At 39.3% G+C, this 16,776-nt stretch overlaps 1 protein-coding gene across 2 annotated transcripts in view; it reads left to right on the top strand.

Annotated features, from left to right (window-relative positions):
* Positions 1 to 16,284, top strand: part of ltn1 (listerin E3 ubiquitin protein ligase 1) — a 29,236-nt gene extending 12,952 nt beyond the window's left edge. Inside the window, exons 11-30 of one of the 2 annotated variants that reach the window (XM_007241494.4) lie at positions 43 to 84; positions 214 to 415; positions 674 to 913; positions 1,880 to 2,033; positions 2,398 to 2,545; positions 3,722 to 3,929; positions 4,284 to 4,443; positions 4,641 to 4,745; positions 6,730 to 6,863; positions 8,212 to 8,347; positions 9,204 to 9,348; positions 9,483 to 9,696; positions 10,532 to 10,769; positions 10,912 to 10,992; positions 11,290 to 11,476; positions 11,708 to 11,879; positions 12,639 to 12,859; positions 13,194 to 13,388; positions 13,927 to 14,094; positions 15,506 to 16,284. In XM_007241494.4, the coding sequence (XP_007241556.3) occupies positions 43 to 84; positions 214 to 415; positions 674 to 913; positions 1,880 to 2,033; positions 2,398 to 2,545; positions 3,722 to 3,929; positions 4,284 to 4,443; positions 4,641 to 4,745; positions 6,730 to 6,863; positions 8,212 to 8,347; positions 9,204 to 9,348; positions 9,483 to 9,696; positions 10,532 to 10,769; positions 10,912 to 10,992; positions 11,290 to 11,476; positions 11,708 to 11,879; positions 12,639 to 12,859; positions 13,194 to 13,388; positions 13,927 to 14,094; positions 15,506 to 15,568 (3,213 nt within the window). In that variant the 3' untranslated portion in view covers positions 15,569 to 16,284. Of the gene's footprint in view, positions 1 to 42; positions 85 to 213; positions 416 to 673; positions 914 to 1,879; positions 2,034 to 2,397; positions 2,546 to 3,721; positions 3,930 to 4,283; positions 4,444 to 4,640; positions 4,746 to 6,729; positions 6,873 to 8,211; positions 8,348 to 9,203; positions 9,349 to 9,482; positions 9,697 to 10,531; positions 10,770 to 10,911; positions 10,993 to 11,289; positions 11,477 to 11,707; positions 11,880 to 12,638; positions 12,860 to 13,193; positions 13,389 to 13,926; positions 14,095 to 15,505 lie in introns of both variants that reach the window. The other variant, XM_007241493.4, reaches the window with a different exon arrangement.
* The last annotated feature ends 492 nt before the right edge of the window (positions 16,285 to 16,776 follow it).

The raw sequence follows: 16,776 nt of genomic DNA, 5'->3' as shown, positions 1-16,776 counted from the left end.
TGACTTCATGAATTCTTACTTTCTGACTTTCTCTCCCTGTAGAGTGACTTGAAATGGGGAGTTATTCTTCAGATTATACAGAAGGTATGTCAACTAACTAGACTGCTGTTATCTTTTTCATAAAACCCTGTGCTGTTGTTTTTTAAAAGATGGAAAGATGTGAAAACACTGACGTTGGCTCTCTTTGCTTGGTTTTCTGGATTTGTGTTTCAGGCGGGTGCTGATGCTGGCTGTTTTGAGTTGTGTGAGGGCTGGCTGAGGGGCTCAGTGCTGGGTGAGCGCTTGGTGTGCCTGGCAGGTGAGCTGTGTGCCGTGGGATTGAAAGGATCGTCTTCGCCCTCCTCCTCCCTCATGAGCCAACACAACCACAGCTGGCCACTCATCAGCTTGGCCCTCTCTCAACAGCACAATAACGGTAAACAATCATACACACGCTGTGTGTGTGGACCTCTCGCACCATAATGCTCAGTGTGATGCTTGCTAGCTAATGGGTACATCTGTTAGTTGAAAGAATTGGCAGTTAGCATTCTCCTCCAAGTGTACTCAGCTGTCCAGTGACTTTGCATTAGTGGCAGTTCCAGAGACATGTTCACGCTTTATAAGACTCGAGACAGTAGAATGCCGTTGCAGCTGTTGTCACTTTTTGTTCACCCACCTCTCTTCTCCTTTCCAGAGCCTCTGATCGGTAAAGTGTATGTGGAGCAGATAATTGAGCGTCTGCATGCGACACTGTCAGAAGCGAAAGACATATCTGATGCTGGAAATATGGAGCCTCTTGTCTCCTTCATCTCCGATGTGGCCTCCAACTTTTTCTCATCTGTAAGAGGATGTCTACTGCTAGCAGCGACTGAGGATCTGCTGCTGACCATCTTTCAGCTGTGTGCTCAAGACCAGACCCTCACACGCCTCTCAGGTACATCTGTTATATAATGAACTCATAAATACATAAAACATAAATACTCGGGGCCACTTTGTGCCATACTGCAACACATGAATAGATATACATTACCTGTCAAAAGATTGGACACAATGTGTTTCTTCATATGTATGTATGTATGTATATATATATATATATATGAAGAAACACATTGTGTCCAAACTTTTGACAGGTACTGTATATCTATTCATACAGTACCTGTATGACCAAGACAGCCAAGAAACCAAGAAAGTCTTTGTTATATATCAAGAGCCACGGTATCCAGGGTAATGTCAGCATACCACCAAAAAGGACGAACCACATCCAACAGGATTAACTGTGGACGCAAGAGAAAGCTGTCTGAAAGGGATATTTGAGTGTTAACCCGGATTGTATCCAAAAACATAAAACCACGACTGATCAAATCACGGCAGAATTCAATGTGCACCTCAACTCTCCTGTGTATATATACTATAGACTTGCGTAATAATTGAGCGTATAAAACGTATAAAACCTAAACCTAAACCTACATTTAAAACAAATTTTCAAGGTTTTTAAACATTCAAAAAAAATTTTTTTGAAGGAAAAAGAACTAGTGTAGTGAATACAGGATTCTAATTTTCAAATACTGGATAAAAAAAGTTCCACCCATTCCTCCTCAGGAATGACTAGTCTTACTCTGTAGCTTTTCAGTGAATATATACATTTCAATGTCCAAAGTTCCTGTCTACTTATACGCTAGTGGTGGTGGTAAATTACCCAGCTATCGTTAGCAGCCTCACTGAAGCTCAGTGATTACCCATTTAGTTACTACAGAAAATATAATCCTTAATGGTCCTTTAAATATTGGCTTTTTTTTTTTTTGGTTTTGTTTGTGTACTTTGTGTTGTTTAGTGTAATAACTAGATAGTAGTTATTCTGAATAACTTGTGTGTATCTGTATGTGTTTGTTTTGCATTTCAGATGCTCTGCTCCAGAAGTTGAAACTTGCCTACACTGCTGGAGTGCATTCATTAGTCACCCAGTTGGGGGCAGGAGTTACGAAGGGGACCTTCCTCCACAGCGCTGCTATCTGGATTAAAAACCAACTTCTCACCTCTCCTCTTAATTTGAAAAGGTGCCAAACACTTCAATATTTTCCGCATTATTCTGTGTATATATATATATTATTATTAATTATTATTATTATTATAATTTCAGATGTGTTGTCTCTAGGAACACTACATTGTCTTATAAGTATTAAAGGCTTTATATTGCAGCAAAGTTGTTCTGTTGTCTTCTGTGTAAGAACTCTCTTTAGTATTATGTAAAAAACCTTTTTACATAGAGAGTAAGGAATATGTTTTGTGTCAAAATTCACATTCATTGTAAGTTTTAAGAGTGGATTGTGATGTAATCCATCACTATAACAATATAATATTATTATGTTGCCCACCCCATCATTTTGATCTGAAGCTGAAGAATAAATCTGTTATCTGCAGTCTGCAGGTTCTGGTCCAGGCGGTGACGTCCTTGGCTGAAACTTTGGCCTCCTCCCAGCGAAATGAGTGTCTGCTGTCACAGTTCATCAACTGTCTCACCCCCACACACAAGGAGTGGGATAGCCTCAGAAAAGCTCTGCCTCCTCAGGTACACTTCATGCATTTACTTATGCACATCTAACATGATTTGGGGCCAATCATAATTTATTTTTGAGTGTGGCAAGTTCAGCTATATGTAAAAAACACCTTAACCCTCTGTGAAACAGTGTACTAAATTACATAGTCTACCAAACCAAATTTTAATTACCATATTTTTCGCACTATAGCGTGCACCGGATTATAAGGTGCACTATCAATAAACATATATATTTTCTGGTCTATTTTCATAAACAATGTTCACTGGATTATAAAACACATTTTAAACGGTACTTGTTAGGAACAGGGGTGTCGCCATGTTTGCTTTCTAATTTAGTAGGTCTGGACGCTGGGTGGCGAGACCTGTTAAGCTAAGCTAAGTAACCAAAACTGTAATTCTTAAAAAAAACATTTTCAGACGAGTCAGACAAGTCAAACCAGCACTGGATATTAATCTACACAAATGTCTCATTAAAACTGTTTATTTGGGTGAGTAAAGCACTTTGAAAGCTTAGATTTCCAGATTTCCACTAAGGCCGGAGCACTAGCATTAGTGGCTAACTGCTAATTCCGCTTAACTGTCACCAAACAGCATTACACTGAGAAATCCTGGGTGCTCCGGTAAGCCAGGGCGATATTATCTAGCGGTTTATCCCACATAGCTTGTTTTAACAAGGTAAATGCGCAGGCTACAGGCCGATAATACTAACTTCTGAAATGCCAAATGGCTAGCAGGGTTAATGGGTAATGCTAATGCTGCTCCAGCAGCACTTGCTAGTGTTAGCAGTAGGGTACAGGCCGATAATACTCATCTCTGAACGGCCAAATAGCTAGCGCTTAGTGGGTAATGCTAATGCTGCTGGAGAACTAAACTGGAAAGCCTGTATAATGCTGTACTTCTTCGAAGTGGCTTTACTGCTCCTTACAACCTGACCGGAAAAAATAATACATAAGACACACCGGATTTAAAGGCGCACTGATGATTTTTGGGAAAACAAATTCGGGACAGTATTTTAACTGTGCCTTATATTGCGAAAAATATGTTTTATACGTAAAAAGAAAGTATAAATGAGCATTAAATGTTTCATGAAATGATTAGGATGACACTGAACATTATACTGTGTATGCAAAATACATTAAACTTTTTTTTTTTTTACTGCTCTGCTAAAATATTTCTTATGAAACGCAGTGGGTAAAGCAGCCCTTGCTCTGTGGGCGTCTCCAAGCAAATGGGGAATACCCCTCCATGGACGTGTGGAAGATGAAGGGCCTGAATCGTCTCCCTGCACATCTGTGTGCCAGTGCTGTGCTGGGGAAAATCATCTTCATCGCAATACCAGCTGAAAACCAGCAGGAGGAGACAGACACCTCAGAACTTCCTGATCTCAGACATACGGGTGAGGCATACAGCCCTGATGCTTTTCCATGCTCCATATGAGGGAAAAAAAACTCGTCTAAGTTAATGAATAAGCTAATGATTGAAACAGTACTAATGAATGAGGAGATGGATGCAGATGATTGAGAAGTGGCTAATGAAAGCAGTTGCAAATGAGCTTTATTGTTGTCTAATGCCTAGAGAAGACATATTCCCAGTGGAGTCTGGGTTTTGTGTGTACACACGTAGTTTTATTTGCACTAAAGTAATTAAGCTTTAATTGAAGTTTGTCTGCATGTTAATAATATATTAGTTTAAATTAAAAACAGCTTGGACATCTGAATCTCGACTTTCTATGTTTTTGTGTTGTACGTAGTTGCAGAAATTCTGTATGCTCTGCAGTGGTGTGAGGAGATGGAGCATTGCCCTGCCGTGGTGTCTGAATATCGCAAAATGCTCCAAGACTGGAACATAGCTGAGAAAACCCATGGCAACAGTTCAGCCAAAGCTGGCGTTCTGGAAACTCTGTTTACAAGGTGAACCCATTCATCTATGCCCAAATTCTAATCTGTTCCAATTCCACAACATTGAATATTTTCTAATTAGTTTGTCCTTAATTACTAATATCCATGTTTAGATGCATGTATGCATGACCTCCCCTGATTGCAAATGTCTTGAATTTGTTTTTAATGAGCGTAATTAATCTGAGATCTCTGCTTCGTTTGAAACTCAGGTCACGAGAAGAGGGTGCCCTCTGGTCACTGACTTTGGCAAGCTTTCTCCAGAATAGCAAACCAGTTGCCAGCGTCGTTAAGAGTCTCTATGGGAACGTAGAGAGGTAAGTGAAGTTTGGAAGAATAAGTGTATTTCCACAGGCTTCTTTGTGTTTTCTCATGGAGAGTATTAAACAAAGTTGGAGGATAATGTACGGTAACATAAACCACTATGTTTAGCTTGTGCTTATTAATGAACATTTTCCATTCATGATAAATAGTCTTTCTTTTTGTGTAGCTTATTTTGGAACTTATTTCAGCTTGTTTTCAGTTATGTTTTTTTTGCACTATACTAAAAATATACAAGTTACTATATACTATAGCATACATAAGATGCTAAATTACCAGAAATGTACTAAAAACACACAAAGTATACTCCCTATAAAGATGCATTTCCAACAGAATAGGACTATTGCCACCATATATAAAACCAGGCATGATTAGAGGGGTATAAAGCTGATCTGTTGAGCAGTGAAACTGTGTTCTCCGGAATTATGGTGCCAATCAAGCCAAAGTCTTTGAGATTAGTTGGGAATTGGGTATGGGGTGAGTGTGTGGTGATCATCCAACTACCTGATTTATGCTCTTGATGCTGAATACAATCAAATCCTCTCAGCAATGCTTTCCTCCATTGGACAGTAGAGACAGACTCTTGATACCAGATGAAACAGTGGCCATGTTTACATGCAGCCTGATAATCCGTTAATCCGTTAATAATACGACTAATACTTCCATATATATTCCTTAGTAAGAATAGATTAGGTCAATTGAAGCCGTTCCAGTTTTTTCTAACTGATTGAACGAGGTGGATAATCCTTTCAATAATTTGGTAAAGAGCTAATAATAGCCATGTAAACACCTGTATCCGATTACATTTTCAATCTGAAAGTTTAAAAACGTTTTCTGCAAATACATGGCAACAGCAACATGCAAAACGACTGGAATAGGGGCTTTTACAGTATGTCTGTCTACAACTTAGTACCAAAAATAATAACAATTTACAATAGCATCCAACTTCACACAGTCCTGCTAAAATTAGCTATTTTATAAACTACAAATTTGGAGATTACACCCAATACATGAGATAAAAATATTTGTGAGAGTAGAATATACTTCATTAGATTCCTTTAATTCAACTTAATGATTGGCAGTTCCTTGTGTCCTGCGATGTATAGATGTTCTCCTCGGGCAGTGAGGTGCTAGTTAAGGAAGCACCATAGAATTCAGTACCACCCACTGCCCTGTCTACTGTGGGTAGTAATGCCTTTTATGTTACGGTATGGCTATGTTATGTATTCCCAGTACACACGTAAATCACCCACTGTGGATCATGGAATGTTAAATGCATTCCATGAGCACACTAGCCAGTGTTCAACCTCACTCTCAATCTAACACCTAGTAAATTATACAGTATATATAGTGTGGATGTTCCCAAGCTGTCCCCTGAGGTAAAACTTCATGATCAATTTACATACTGCTGCCACATTACTTGTTTTTCCATGTCAGTGCAAATATATACAAAAATATATGGATATATATTATAAGATAGCAGCAGTGGTGTCGCATTTAAGATATTCGTAGAATATTCAGTAGAATATGTAAAAGTTGCACTGTGAAAGCAGCACATTTAATAGCATCAGCAGAAAGTGTGGAGAATTGTTCACAGGACTAAACTTCTCTAACTTTCCTGTGGAAATGGTAATCAGCTCCTCAGCAGTGATAAGTTTGAGTCAGTGGTTGCCATCATAGATATCCTATTGCTCAACAGAGATTCACTGTAGCTACAGAAACGTGAATGTGGATGAGGTAGCTGTAGCTCAGCAGTAGAGTGAACTTCCCGAACTCTCAGGTGGAGCAGCTCATCATCAGCAGCAGCAGCAGCAGCAGCCAGATGTCTGCCTCTCAGGATGTGCTAATGTTAAAGCCATTAACATGCCCCAGCAGTGTCTGCTTAAACAAACCACACTGCATGAACAATGACAGCCTGAAAAAACACAACAGCACTGTTAATGTCAGTGTTGTTTCCTCTTCTGTGTGTGTGTATGCCAGTTTCTACCCTCTTACAGAGCAGAGTGTGAACACTGTTCAGGTGCTGTGTCCCTCTCTGGCAACTGAAGAGCGAGAGGCACTGATTGCTCTCTCCATTGCTGAACTGCTCAACTGGCAGGAGAAGGAACAAGACGGTGCCCACAGTAATATTCCCACTTTTCCACTCCACATCCACACACATGCATGTATAAACATTAGAATTGTGTATATTGAAAAAATCCCCATATTTTTTGCAATACTGTATACATTTTTATCATTAGTTTATCATTAGTTTACATGTTAAGACAGTGGTTAATTTTGTGTTGTGTTTAAACCCCATCCACTAGATTTAGATAGCAGTGTTGTTTTCTTTCATTAGATCCCAGTGTTCTGAATGCATAAAAAAATATTTTTTTTTCTATTATTATTTCTATTAGTCACATTTCATAGAAATTAAAGTGTGTTTTATATACTACAATTTTTTTTCTAAAATTTTGATTTTAAACTACTGCAATATATCACCTTGCTTGCAGTTTTGTAATATATTGCGATATATTGAATTGTAACCCTTAAATTGTGGTGTGTATCATATTGCTCCTGACAACACACCTTAATACAAATCATTACTCAGGTTTCAGGTTTTGTGAGTAGGCCTGTCACCATAATAATTATGTTTCTGATTTATTGAGCAATATATTGACATAAACAAATTTTTGTGGATGCTAATTTCGTCCAATATTTTTTCTATTGTGTTTTTTTTTTTGTATACATAAGAACGAACACCACCAGTACTGAAGCCAGTCACACAATGATCCAATAAATTAATTAATTCAAATCATTCACAGCACCTTTATACACACAGAGTGGATTGCGACAAGTTAAGGCGTGCTAATAAAGGCAGACAGCATGAATTGACAGAAAAAAGCATACATCTTTAAAAGGATTTAATTGCGTAATGATTCTGCAATTGCATCAATATATACAAATATTAGGGGTGTAACAAAGCATTGTCGCACGAAGTGCATTTTGGGCACATACGATTCCATGTTCTGTTAATGAAATGCTATGCGGTTGCATTGTTTGCACACCAAAGGTCGCAATTCAAATCCGCTAGTGCAGGGGAAAGAACCAGTGGGCAAAGGGTGAAGGATATGTGAAAAGTAAGATGTTTGAATTTTACATGCAGCCAAATTAAATCCTTTTGTGAATGTCCCCTTAGACAATGATATTTTCACTCTAGATTGCCTAAATAATTAAGTGATTAAAGAGAAATAAAACAGCACAGTAGTTTTTATTTATTTGTCTATAAATTACAATAATATCATTTGTCACATTTATTTCTGGGCAACATATTTTCCACAAAATAAAACATGCATCACAGGCCTATTTGAAATTTTTATATTTCATATGGAAATATCATAACTCTGATTATGTTAACATTTCATGTTAATCACCCTGCAGTCCCACTAAACCACTGTTAAAAAGATGTGCTCTGTTTTGCAGGTGTGTGGGCATGTCTAGCTGTGCTGCACTGCTGTCTGCAGGCTGAGACTCCTGTGGAGGAGGAGATACTGCTGGCAGTAATAGCCACCTTGCTGGAGTGGCGCAACAGCAAAGAAGAGTGGTTCCTTTTTAGCAGGTGTGTTTTTTTTTTTTTTTTTTTTTTTCAATGGTTTATAGACTGCTGCTGTAGTATTATGGTAGTAATTTTTAAATATACAATTTATATTGAATTCTAAATAGCTACGTGTGTTCATAATTATAGATTTTACAAGAATTAGGTATACTGGAAGCATTGTAAGCCATATTACTAAGGAACAGAACTCCACTGGGCCTCCGAGTGGCTCAGCAGACTTGGGACACAGACACTATCGCCCTGAGAATCTTGAGCTTAAATCCCAGGTCATGCATAGCTAAGGATATATTTTTCTAGAAAGTGAGGTAATTAGAGCTGTTTAGAAAGTAAACTAAATGTGATGTGATCTGCCATAAGTCTAGTGGTCTTTGTTTTAGTGGCCGTCAGCAGTCAGTTCAGTTGATAACTTATGAGGATTATTTCATTTTTAAGAAGCATTTCACAAGCATAAACAGCTTGTGTGACGTCTGCCGGCTGGTGTGTTGTGTTGTAGGGCTGCAACGATTAGTCAGTTATAAAAAATTGTAGACTCCAGATGTTCGTTGTCCACTATCGTCAATTAGTAGCACAACACAAGTTACTGGGGACAAAAACACAATGTTATAGACGGGTAACACTCAACTCAGCCTGCGTCTCCAAAAGTGCCCAATCACAACAGATTTCACATTTCCTCACTAAATATCAGCACCTTCCACATTCAAAGGACAATCTTCTGGACATGTTTAGCAGAAATGGCAGAAAAAATCGTTGACTAATCGATTAATCAGAAAAATAATTAGCAAATTAGTCGAATGCTAAAATAATCATTAGTTGCAGCCCTTCTGTGTTGTCATCTGTCTGTCTGTCTGTTTGTCCTCAGTGACCTGGGAAAAGCATCCGCTGCCGAGCTGGCCTTGCCTGTGGAGATGATTCGTTTCCTGTGCTGGATGGTAGACCATTCTCCCACAGTTCTTGGCAGCACTAACTGGGACTTCCTCCTCTGCTCCATGCTGGCTTGGCTGGAGGTGAGGTGTTCTTTGTTAGTAATGAGAAATAGTTCCAGGGTGGTTATAATTTTTTGGCAGTTCTCATGTAGAGCTTTGAGGAAACTAATGTGAAACAGTGTCCTAATGTGTGTGTATGTTTTTTTGGTCTATAGACTGCCAGTGAGTGCAGTGGGGCATTCTGGAATCCCTGGGTGCAGCAGTTTGTGTGTGCAAACTGTGAGCTAATTGTGAGACTTACTGAGTTTTTCACAGCACCACCTGCTGGAGTGGCAGAGCAGCTGCCGCCTGAGCTCAGCACAGAGTGGCAGGAGTTTTTCGTGGAGGGAATCCACTCTCTGCTGCTGCCTCTTTTAGTTAAGATTCCTGGTGAGTTTTTATCCTTATAGATAATCTAGTTTAGTGTCTTTTGCTTTTGAGTGTGATTATAAGGAACAGCAATTCTGGTTTATAGCAATATAGATGCATGCATTTGTTTACATTGTAAGCTGTGAATGTCGTTTAATTTGAAGTGCATCAAATTTGCGCATAAATGTGTAAGACAGAATCTGTAACTGTACGTCTTTGGGCCAATCCCATTTCACCCCTTGCCCCTACAACGGGTGTCCAGATTCTTGTTAGGGGTAAGTGTTAGGGCTACATGGCCCTTCAAGCAGAGATTCTTTAGAGACGCACTCAAAACTGAGGGCTATGAGAATCATTGCCAATAAAAAAAAACACAAATTTGAGTATTTTCCTTGTTCAAAATTTCCAAAACCGCTGTATTACCATAGTTTATTGTATGTGTAATTCAATGTTTTTTAACCATTAGCGTTACAACAAGCATAAAATAAAAATCGCTAGTGGTTTGTCTCAGTAGCTAGCATGCTAGCTAACTTTCCCGTTTCAGTTTAACAACAGAGTGCAACAGAGGCTGCAGCATTTAAGATGGAACCGAAAAATAAAATAAAAGCTAATTTCAGCTCTCCATCACAGAGGAATTAAGGAATGGACAATAATAAGTATTCGCTTTACATTACATCAGCCCAGCAGGGTCGCTTACAGGTTCTTGAAAGGTTGTCCCAATTCTCAGAGGGAGGATTTCACCCCTTCCTTTTGTAACTCTGTTCCAAAGGGAAGGGTTCCACTTTAAAACAATGTGTAGGGGTACAAAAGAGAAATGGGATTTTGCCTTAATTACTAAAGTCTTTAATTATCTCCACAGTGGAGTTCCCTGAGCCAGACGAGCCAGTGTTTCCTCTGGCCGTGGTGGTGGCGGTGGGCGAGGCTCTTGTCTACATCCCTGTCCAGCTGCTCACAAACAACAAACTCCCGGCCCGGTTTGTTGCAGACCAGAAAAGCAGCCTCCCTGATGCCCTTCAAACTCTACTCAACACTCTCGCCCCACTGCTGCTGTTTAAGGCCCGGCCACTGCAGTTAGCTGTCTATCACTTACTGCACAAGTAAGACAGAGGCCTTCTACCATGTGCATTTGGTGGTGGGAGTTTTGAGCCTTATCAGAAGTTTAAAACAGCAAAGGGGTGTAGTAATTTTTTGTGTTTGTTTGTTGTTGATTTTAATACATTTATTAATATGTTTTCCCAGGGTCATGCCTCTACTACCAGAAAGCGACCGTGAAAGTGCCACTGCCAAATCTGAAGATGAAGATGAGGAAGAGCCTTGCCTGTAAGACAGATTTTGATTTTATGACTTAGTTTTGACTGTTATTTTGACATACACATCACATACATGCTGCAATTTTTGGGAAATAACATAATTAGTTTGTTTGTGTTGGCTTTTGAAAGACGTCTGTGGATTTAAGATTCTTATAATGATGTGAAAATCCAGGGAAATCTTACAGGGTCTTAATATTTTATGCATCTGAAAATGAAGCATTAATCAAAGATACGTTAAGCAGTGCATGATGCAAGGAGCAACTGAACAAAAGCAATGAGATGAAAGTAGAAATGTATTCTTCTGTAGGTCCCCTCCAGCAGCGATAATGAGTATTCTCACGGCCACAGAGGAGCTGTTAGAGAATATTCTAGGTGGTGTGCAGGTGGGGGAGTTTGCTGTGGTGCAGCCACTCAGCATGGAGCACTGTTGCATCTTGGGATACCTGCTGGCCTGGAAACTCCTCCTGACCTTCTTCAAGGCTGCACCTTCTCAGGTATGGCACCTGTCGGGCCCAGCATAACTCCGAACAATTAAGCTGATGTGCTCATAGCAGTCGTGTGATAGCAATTAATTGTACATTGATGAAATGTTACCTCAGGTGAGGGCTTGAAAATGCCTAAACCACCAAATATAGGTTGTGAAGTGTTATCTTGTGAGGGAGGTTCTGTTCTAATTGTGGTCTCTCATTCTCTCGTCTTCTGGTTTTGGGACCTGATTATTACAGCTGCGTGTCCAGTACTCCCTGTATTTAAAAAAGACCCGTGCTCTGCATAAGCTGCTGCTTCATCTTTTCCGGCTCATGCCAGAGAACCCAATATTGCCTGGACAGTCCACAGACACAGCCAGCAAGGACCACAAAAGCTACTTCACTGAGAGCTTGCCCCTCTCCCTGCACCGTGAGTACAAACTCTGCTTTTATTTTCTTTTATATCCGGTATTCGATAATCGATAATTCATTAACTTTTCCATTGCATTAAAGGATATAATCAGCAGAAAGATATAAAATATGTTTTGCCAGTTATTTAAGACACTTGGGTCCGATCCTATTTCACCGCTTGGCTTTTAGGTGTCCTGATTCTTGTTAGGCTAGAGGAGGTCTATGAGAATTACTGGCAAAATGGCAGCACAAACAACCAAAGATACCCACTCATTTGAGTATTTTCTATGTAAGAAATATGAAAAACACTATTGCCATAGTTTAATGTGTAGTTTTATGGCTCTTTTCAAGCAATTTTCAAACTTAAATTGTTTGTCTCGGTATGCTTTGACCAACTTCAATGATGCAACAGATGGCTAAGGCTGAAGCATTTAAGGTGGAACGGAAAAAAAATAAATGAAAGTTAGTAAAAGCTAATTTCTGCTCCAGTATATCTGTATTGAGTGCTTGAAGGGTTGTCCCAATTCTTAGGGGGAAGATTTCATCCCCTTTTTTTTTTTAACTCTGTTACAAAGGGAATGGTTACACTCAAAAACAAGGGGTAGGGCTACAAAAGAGAAATTGGTTTGGCCCTTGTACTAATGCATTAGTATTTAATCATGTCTTAGAATTAAAATGCTGATCTAGGATCAGATTCTTTCCTTGCAGTGTGCTATGAATGTAATGAATATAATATGTTGTCTTGTGGCATGTTGTATGTTTGTGTCCTTTCTAACAGAAAACAAAGATTTGCAGTGTGAGGTTCCCCACCTGGCCTGCTCTGTGTACTATGGAGCTTTGAAGGACCTGCCTGCCATGGTACGACTCTGGTGGAACAGTCAGGAGAAGCGAGTGTTCAGTGCCGTGGACAAGTTCACCAGCAAGTTTGTGAGCAGTGTGCTGTCATTGCAGGAGATCTCCTCAGTGCAGTCCAGCACACAGACCTTCGAGAGTATGACGGTGAGCTGCTGCTGAAACCCTGGCAGGTTTTTCCTGTGTTGTGACAGTTGGAATGGTCTGTGTTAAACTCTTGGTAGGGGTTGTGGTGCCAAGACTTGAAGATTCAGAAACACAGAATGCCATTCAACACAGTGTTTCAAACAGAACTCTAGCAGCAGTACTCACTGACTGTTGTTCTGAATAGCTTCTGCCAGCATGAGTTCAGATTTTGACCTTCTTAACCTTTTACTTTACTTGATTATATATAACCTCATGCAAAAAGGAATGACTTTAGAATCAAACCGGCTGTCTGTAATTGTTATAAATGAGATAATGTGTATCTCTGTGTTTTCAGGTAAAGGCACGCTCTACTACACGAGAGGTGATAGCCACATATTCAGTGGATGATATCTTTATCGAGTTGGTGATTCAGCTGCCTCAAAACTACCCTCTGGGCTCAATCACTGTGGAGAGTGGCCGCAGGGTTGGAGTAGCTGTACAACAGTGGCGCAATTGGATGCTTCAGCTGAGCACATACCTTACGCATCAGGTAGGACCACACAAAACATTCTATCAGGACACAACAGATGTTCAGAAGTCTGTAAATGCCATTCATTTTTTAATTAGTGAATTCAGCTTATGATGTGTGTGTATATACAAACAGCTCTGGAAAAAAGTAAGAGACCACTTCAGTTTCTGAATCGGTTTATCTGATTTTGCTATATATAGGTAAATGTTTGAGTAAAATGAACATTGTTGTTTTATCCTATAAACTACAGACAACGTTTCTCCCAAATTCCAAATAAAAATATTGTCATTCAGAGCATTTATTTGCAGAAAATGAGAAATGGCTGAAATAAATAAAAAGATGCAGAGCTTTCAGGCCTCAAATAATGCAAAGAAAGCAAGTTTATATTCATAAAGTTTTAAGAGTTAACCATGGTTTTTAATCACAGTTTTCATGCATCTTGGCATGTTCTCCTCCATCAGTCTTACACGCTGCTTTTGGATAACTTCATGCCACACCTGGTAACTTTATGCCACATCTTTCTTTTTCTTTCTGTATATGTGTTTGTGTATGTATATAGAATGGCAGCATTATGGAAGGACTGTCTCTGTGGAAGAATAACGTGGATAAGCGGTTTGAAGGAGTAGAAGACTGCATGATCTGCTTCTCCGTCATCCACGGATCCAACTATTCACTGCCTAAAAAGGCTTGCCGCACTTGCAAGAAGAAGTTCCATTCAGCTTGCCTGGTGAGTATCACTTGTCTCTTAGATCCTGTTACCTTGATAAAATGCAGCTCATCCAACATACTACAGTGGTTTATGGGTATGTTCATACCTGTAGTTCAGTTTCCTTGGTCTGGACCAAGCAGAAGAATGATGCATTGTTACATTTTGGGATCATACTGACGTTTGTAATCAAGTGAAATTGATTAGGGAAAGATGATATGAGGCCTAATAGATTAGAGGCGTGCACAGGTGGGTCCTGCAATAACTTCTGTAAGAAGTGTTTTAACAACTTCAAATCTAACTGCTGAACCCCTAAACTTATTTAAGGCTTATTAAAACCATGTTTATCTGTTAATCTGTTTATTGCTATGGAAGTAAAGCTTCAAATGTCCCCCACTTGTACACATCTTGACTGAGACAACTACAACTACAACTACTACTAAAATTCAGTGTAGGATGGTGGTATTTGGTTTGGGACACAGCCCTGTTAAACTAAATCATCAAATTGAAGACGTTAAAGCACAGAAATGCAGACAAGTCTGCATAAAGACTTACCTCTACACAACTTTTGCTGTGCAGATTTGCAGTTGCCTTAGGTTTTCCGTCAAATTGAATTACAAAAAGATCTACTCAACTTCAGGATGTCAGGCTGCAAAGAAAGCTGTTTTTATTGCAAGAAAAGGCCCTACCCAGTTCTCAAATCATTGGAGTCAGGTTCCAATCACTTCCATGGCCACAGGTGTATAAAACCAAGCATCTAGACATGCTGACTGCTTCTACAAACATTTATTGAAAGAATGGGGCGCTCTCAGGAGCTCAGTAAATTCCAGTGTGATACTGTGATACAGTTAATCTGTTTATTGCCATGCAAATTAAGCTTCAAATGTCCAAAAACTTTTCTGTGGCAGCATCCCAACTCGTACACATCTTGTACTAGTATTGAAACTTAGTGTAGTGTGGTGGTATGTGGTTTGGGACACAGCCCCGTTAAACTAAAGCATTAAATTGAAGATGTTAAAGCACAGAAATGCCAGCAAGTCTGCAGAAAGACTCACCTCTGCACAACTTTTGCTGTGGTAATGCTTATAACACAGCCATCTTCTAACATCATGGTCTGCATTTGTTTCGTATTGTGGTTATATTTTAAACAAACCAAGTTTTTTAGAATGGACGAAGACCCACGTAGTCAGGTGGCCTTGGATCGCTTGTTTGGTGCATAATAGAGTTTAAATATTAGCGTTCACTTTGCATGAGGATTTGTTATTATTGAACCAAAGCTGACAAGTATAAACACACCCCCCAAGACTTTTCATGTGAAAGTTCGTTGTACTTTCTGTTCTAGTTTGTGCAGTTTTATTTATACAGTGGTTTCAGTAGTTTGTGTATGTAAATTCATTAACCTTAATTTTTTTTGTTTGCTTGTGTTTTTCAGTACAAATGGTTTACATCAAGCAACAAGTCCACATGCCCTCTGTGCAGGGAGACCTTTTTCTGAGACCCACAATCATGGACTGATGGACTGATGGACTAATGAAGTTGTGGATGTAGACAATGATGAAAACCAAAATGAATGAAAATATTTAGCTTCTAGATTTGTACATATAATTTAGTGTAAATTTCTAAACCTCACTCAAGTGTCTGATTTGGAGGAAACACCTTTACCTCCCTGTTCCCCCAGTAGGAATGAGTTTGATGGCCATTTTTTGGATGGTCAGCCATCCACTAGAACCACAGAGGCCAGAAGTTGTGTAAAAAAGACTTATCTTTTCTTCCTTTTTGTGGCGTGGAAGATGCTGCCTTGATCGTCGTCAACATAAAATATTTGACTCCCTTGAAGACAAGTGGCCGTTTTCAGATTTTTAATATCCTTACTTATTTCTGTTTATCATGCTGGTAACTGGCCTTTCAGTGGCCTTTAAATGGCTGGTACCTAATTGCCAAGATTAGTAGTTGCATTACTAGATTGGATGAGCGAAATGAGTTATCTATTATAGCATCCCCGCTGTAAAATAACCTGTATTGTCATTCAAAGGGAACATAGTTTTTTAATGGATAAATCCATGTGCTGGTTTCGACTGAATTAGGCCTGCTTATCAAAATGTATGGCTCTGATATACTGTGGACCTTTCAGTGACTTGTGAAGAACTGGCAATCCTCATTTTTCTTTTGAAATGTTTAAAATTAAAATCGAAATCTGTAGTCAAAAGTAAATTAATCTGTAGACATATTATTTTTTTCTGATTTACAGGCTGTTGATGAAGTTGAAAATGCAAACAAGTTATGTTTCTCCACACTACTAATTAGGACTGCAGAGAATATCACTTCATGCTGCGATTGCTTACTTCTGAAGAAATCTGGTGACAATTCCTAGATTCCTCCAGCATTGCTTTTAAAGTTTTTAAACACTCTGTCAACTCACTGTCCACTTAATTATACACCGCCCTATAAGCTGCTAACAAAGACGCTCTTGGCTGGATTTCTTTAGTTGGTGGACTCTTTTTAGTCCAGCTGTGACACTGAGGTGTTTAAAAACTCCAGCAGCACTGCTGTGTCTGATTCACTTGTATCAGCACAACAACATACACTAACACACTTCTCTCTCATTATTGGCACCAAAGAGAGTCCTAACACCATGCAACAGTGAAAGAAGAGAAGCTTGTGTGATGAAAGCATAGCTAAACAGCGAAAGTATTGCTCAATACT

This window comes from Astyanax mexicanus, chromosome 20 (genome assembly GCF_023375975.1).
Source record: "Astyanax mexicanus isolate ESR-SI-001 chromosome 20, AstMex3_surface, whole genome shotgun sequence".
In the NCBI taxonomy this organism is placed as follows: Eukaryota; Metazoa; Chordata; class Actinopteri; order Characiformes; family Acestrorhamphidae; genus Astyanax; species Astyanax mexicanus.
Note: the sequence above shows the minus strand (reverse complement) of the source record. Positions and strands in the feature narration are given on the sequence as shown.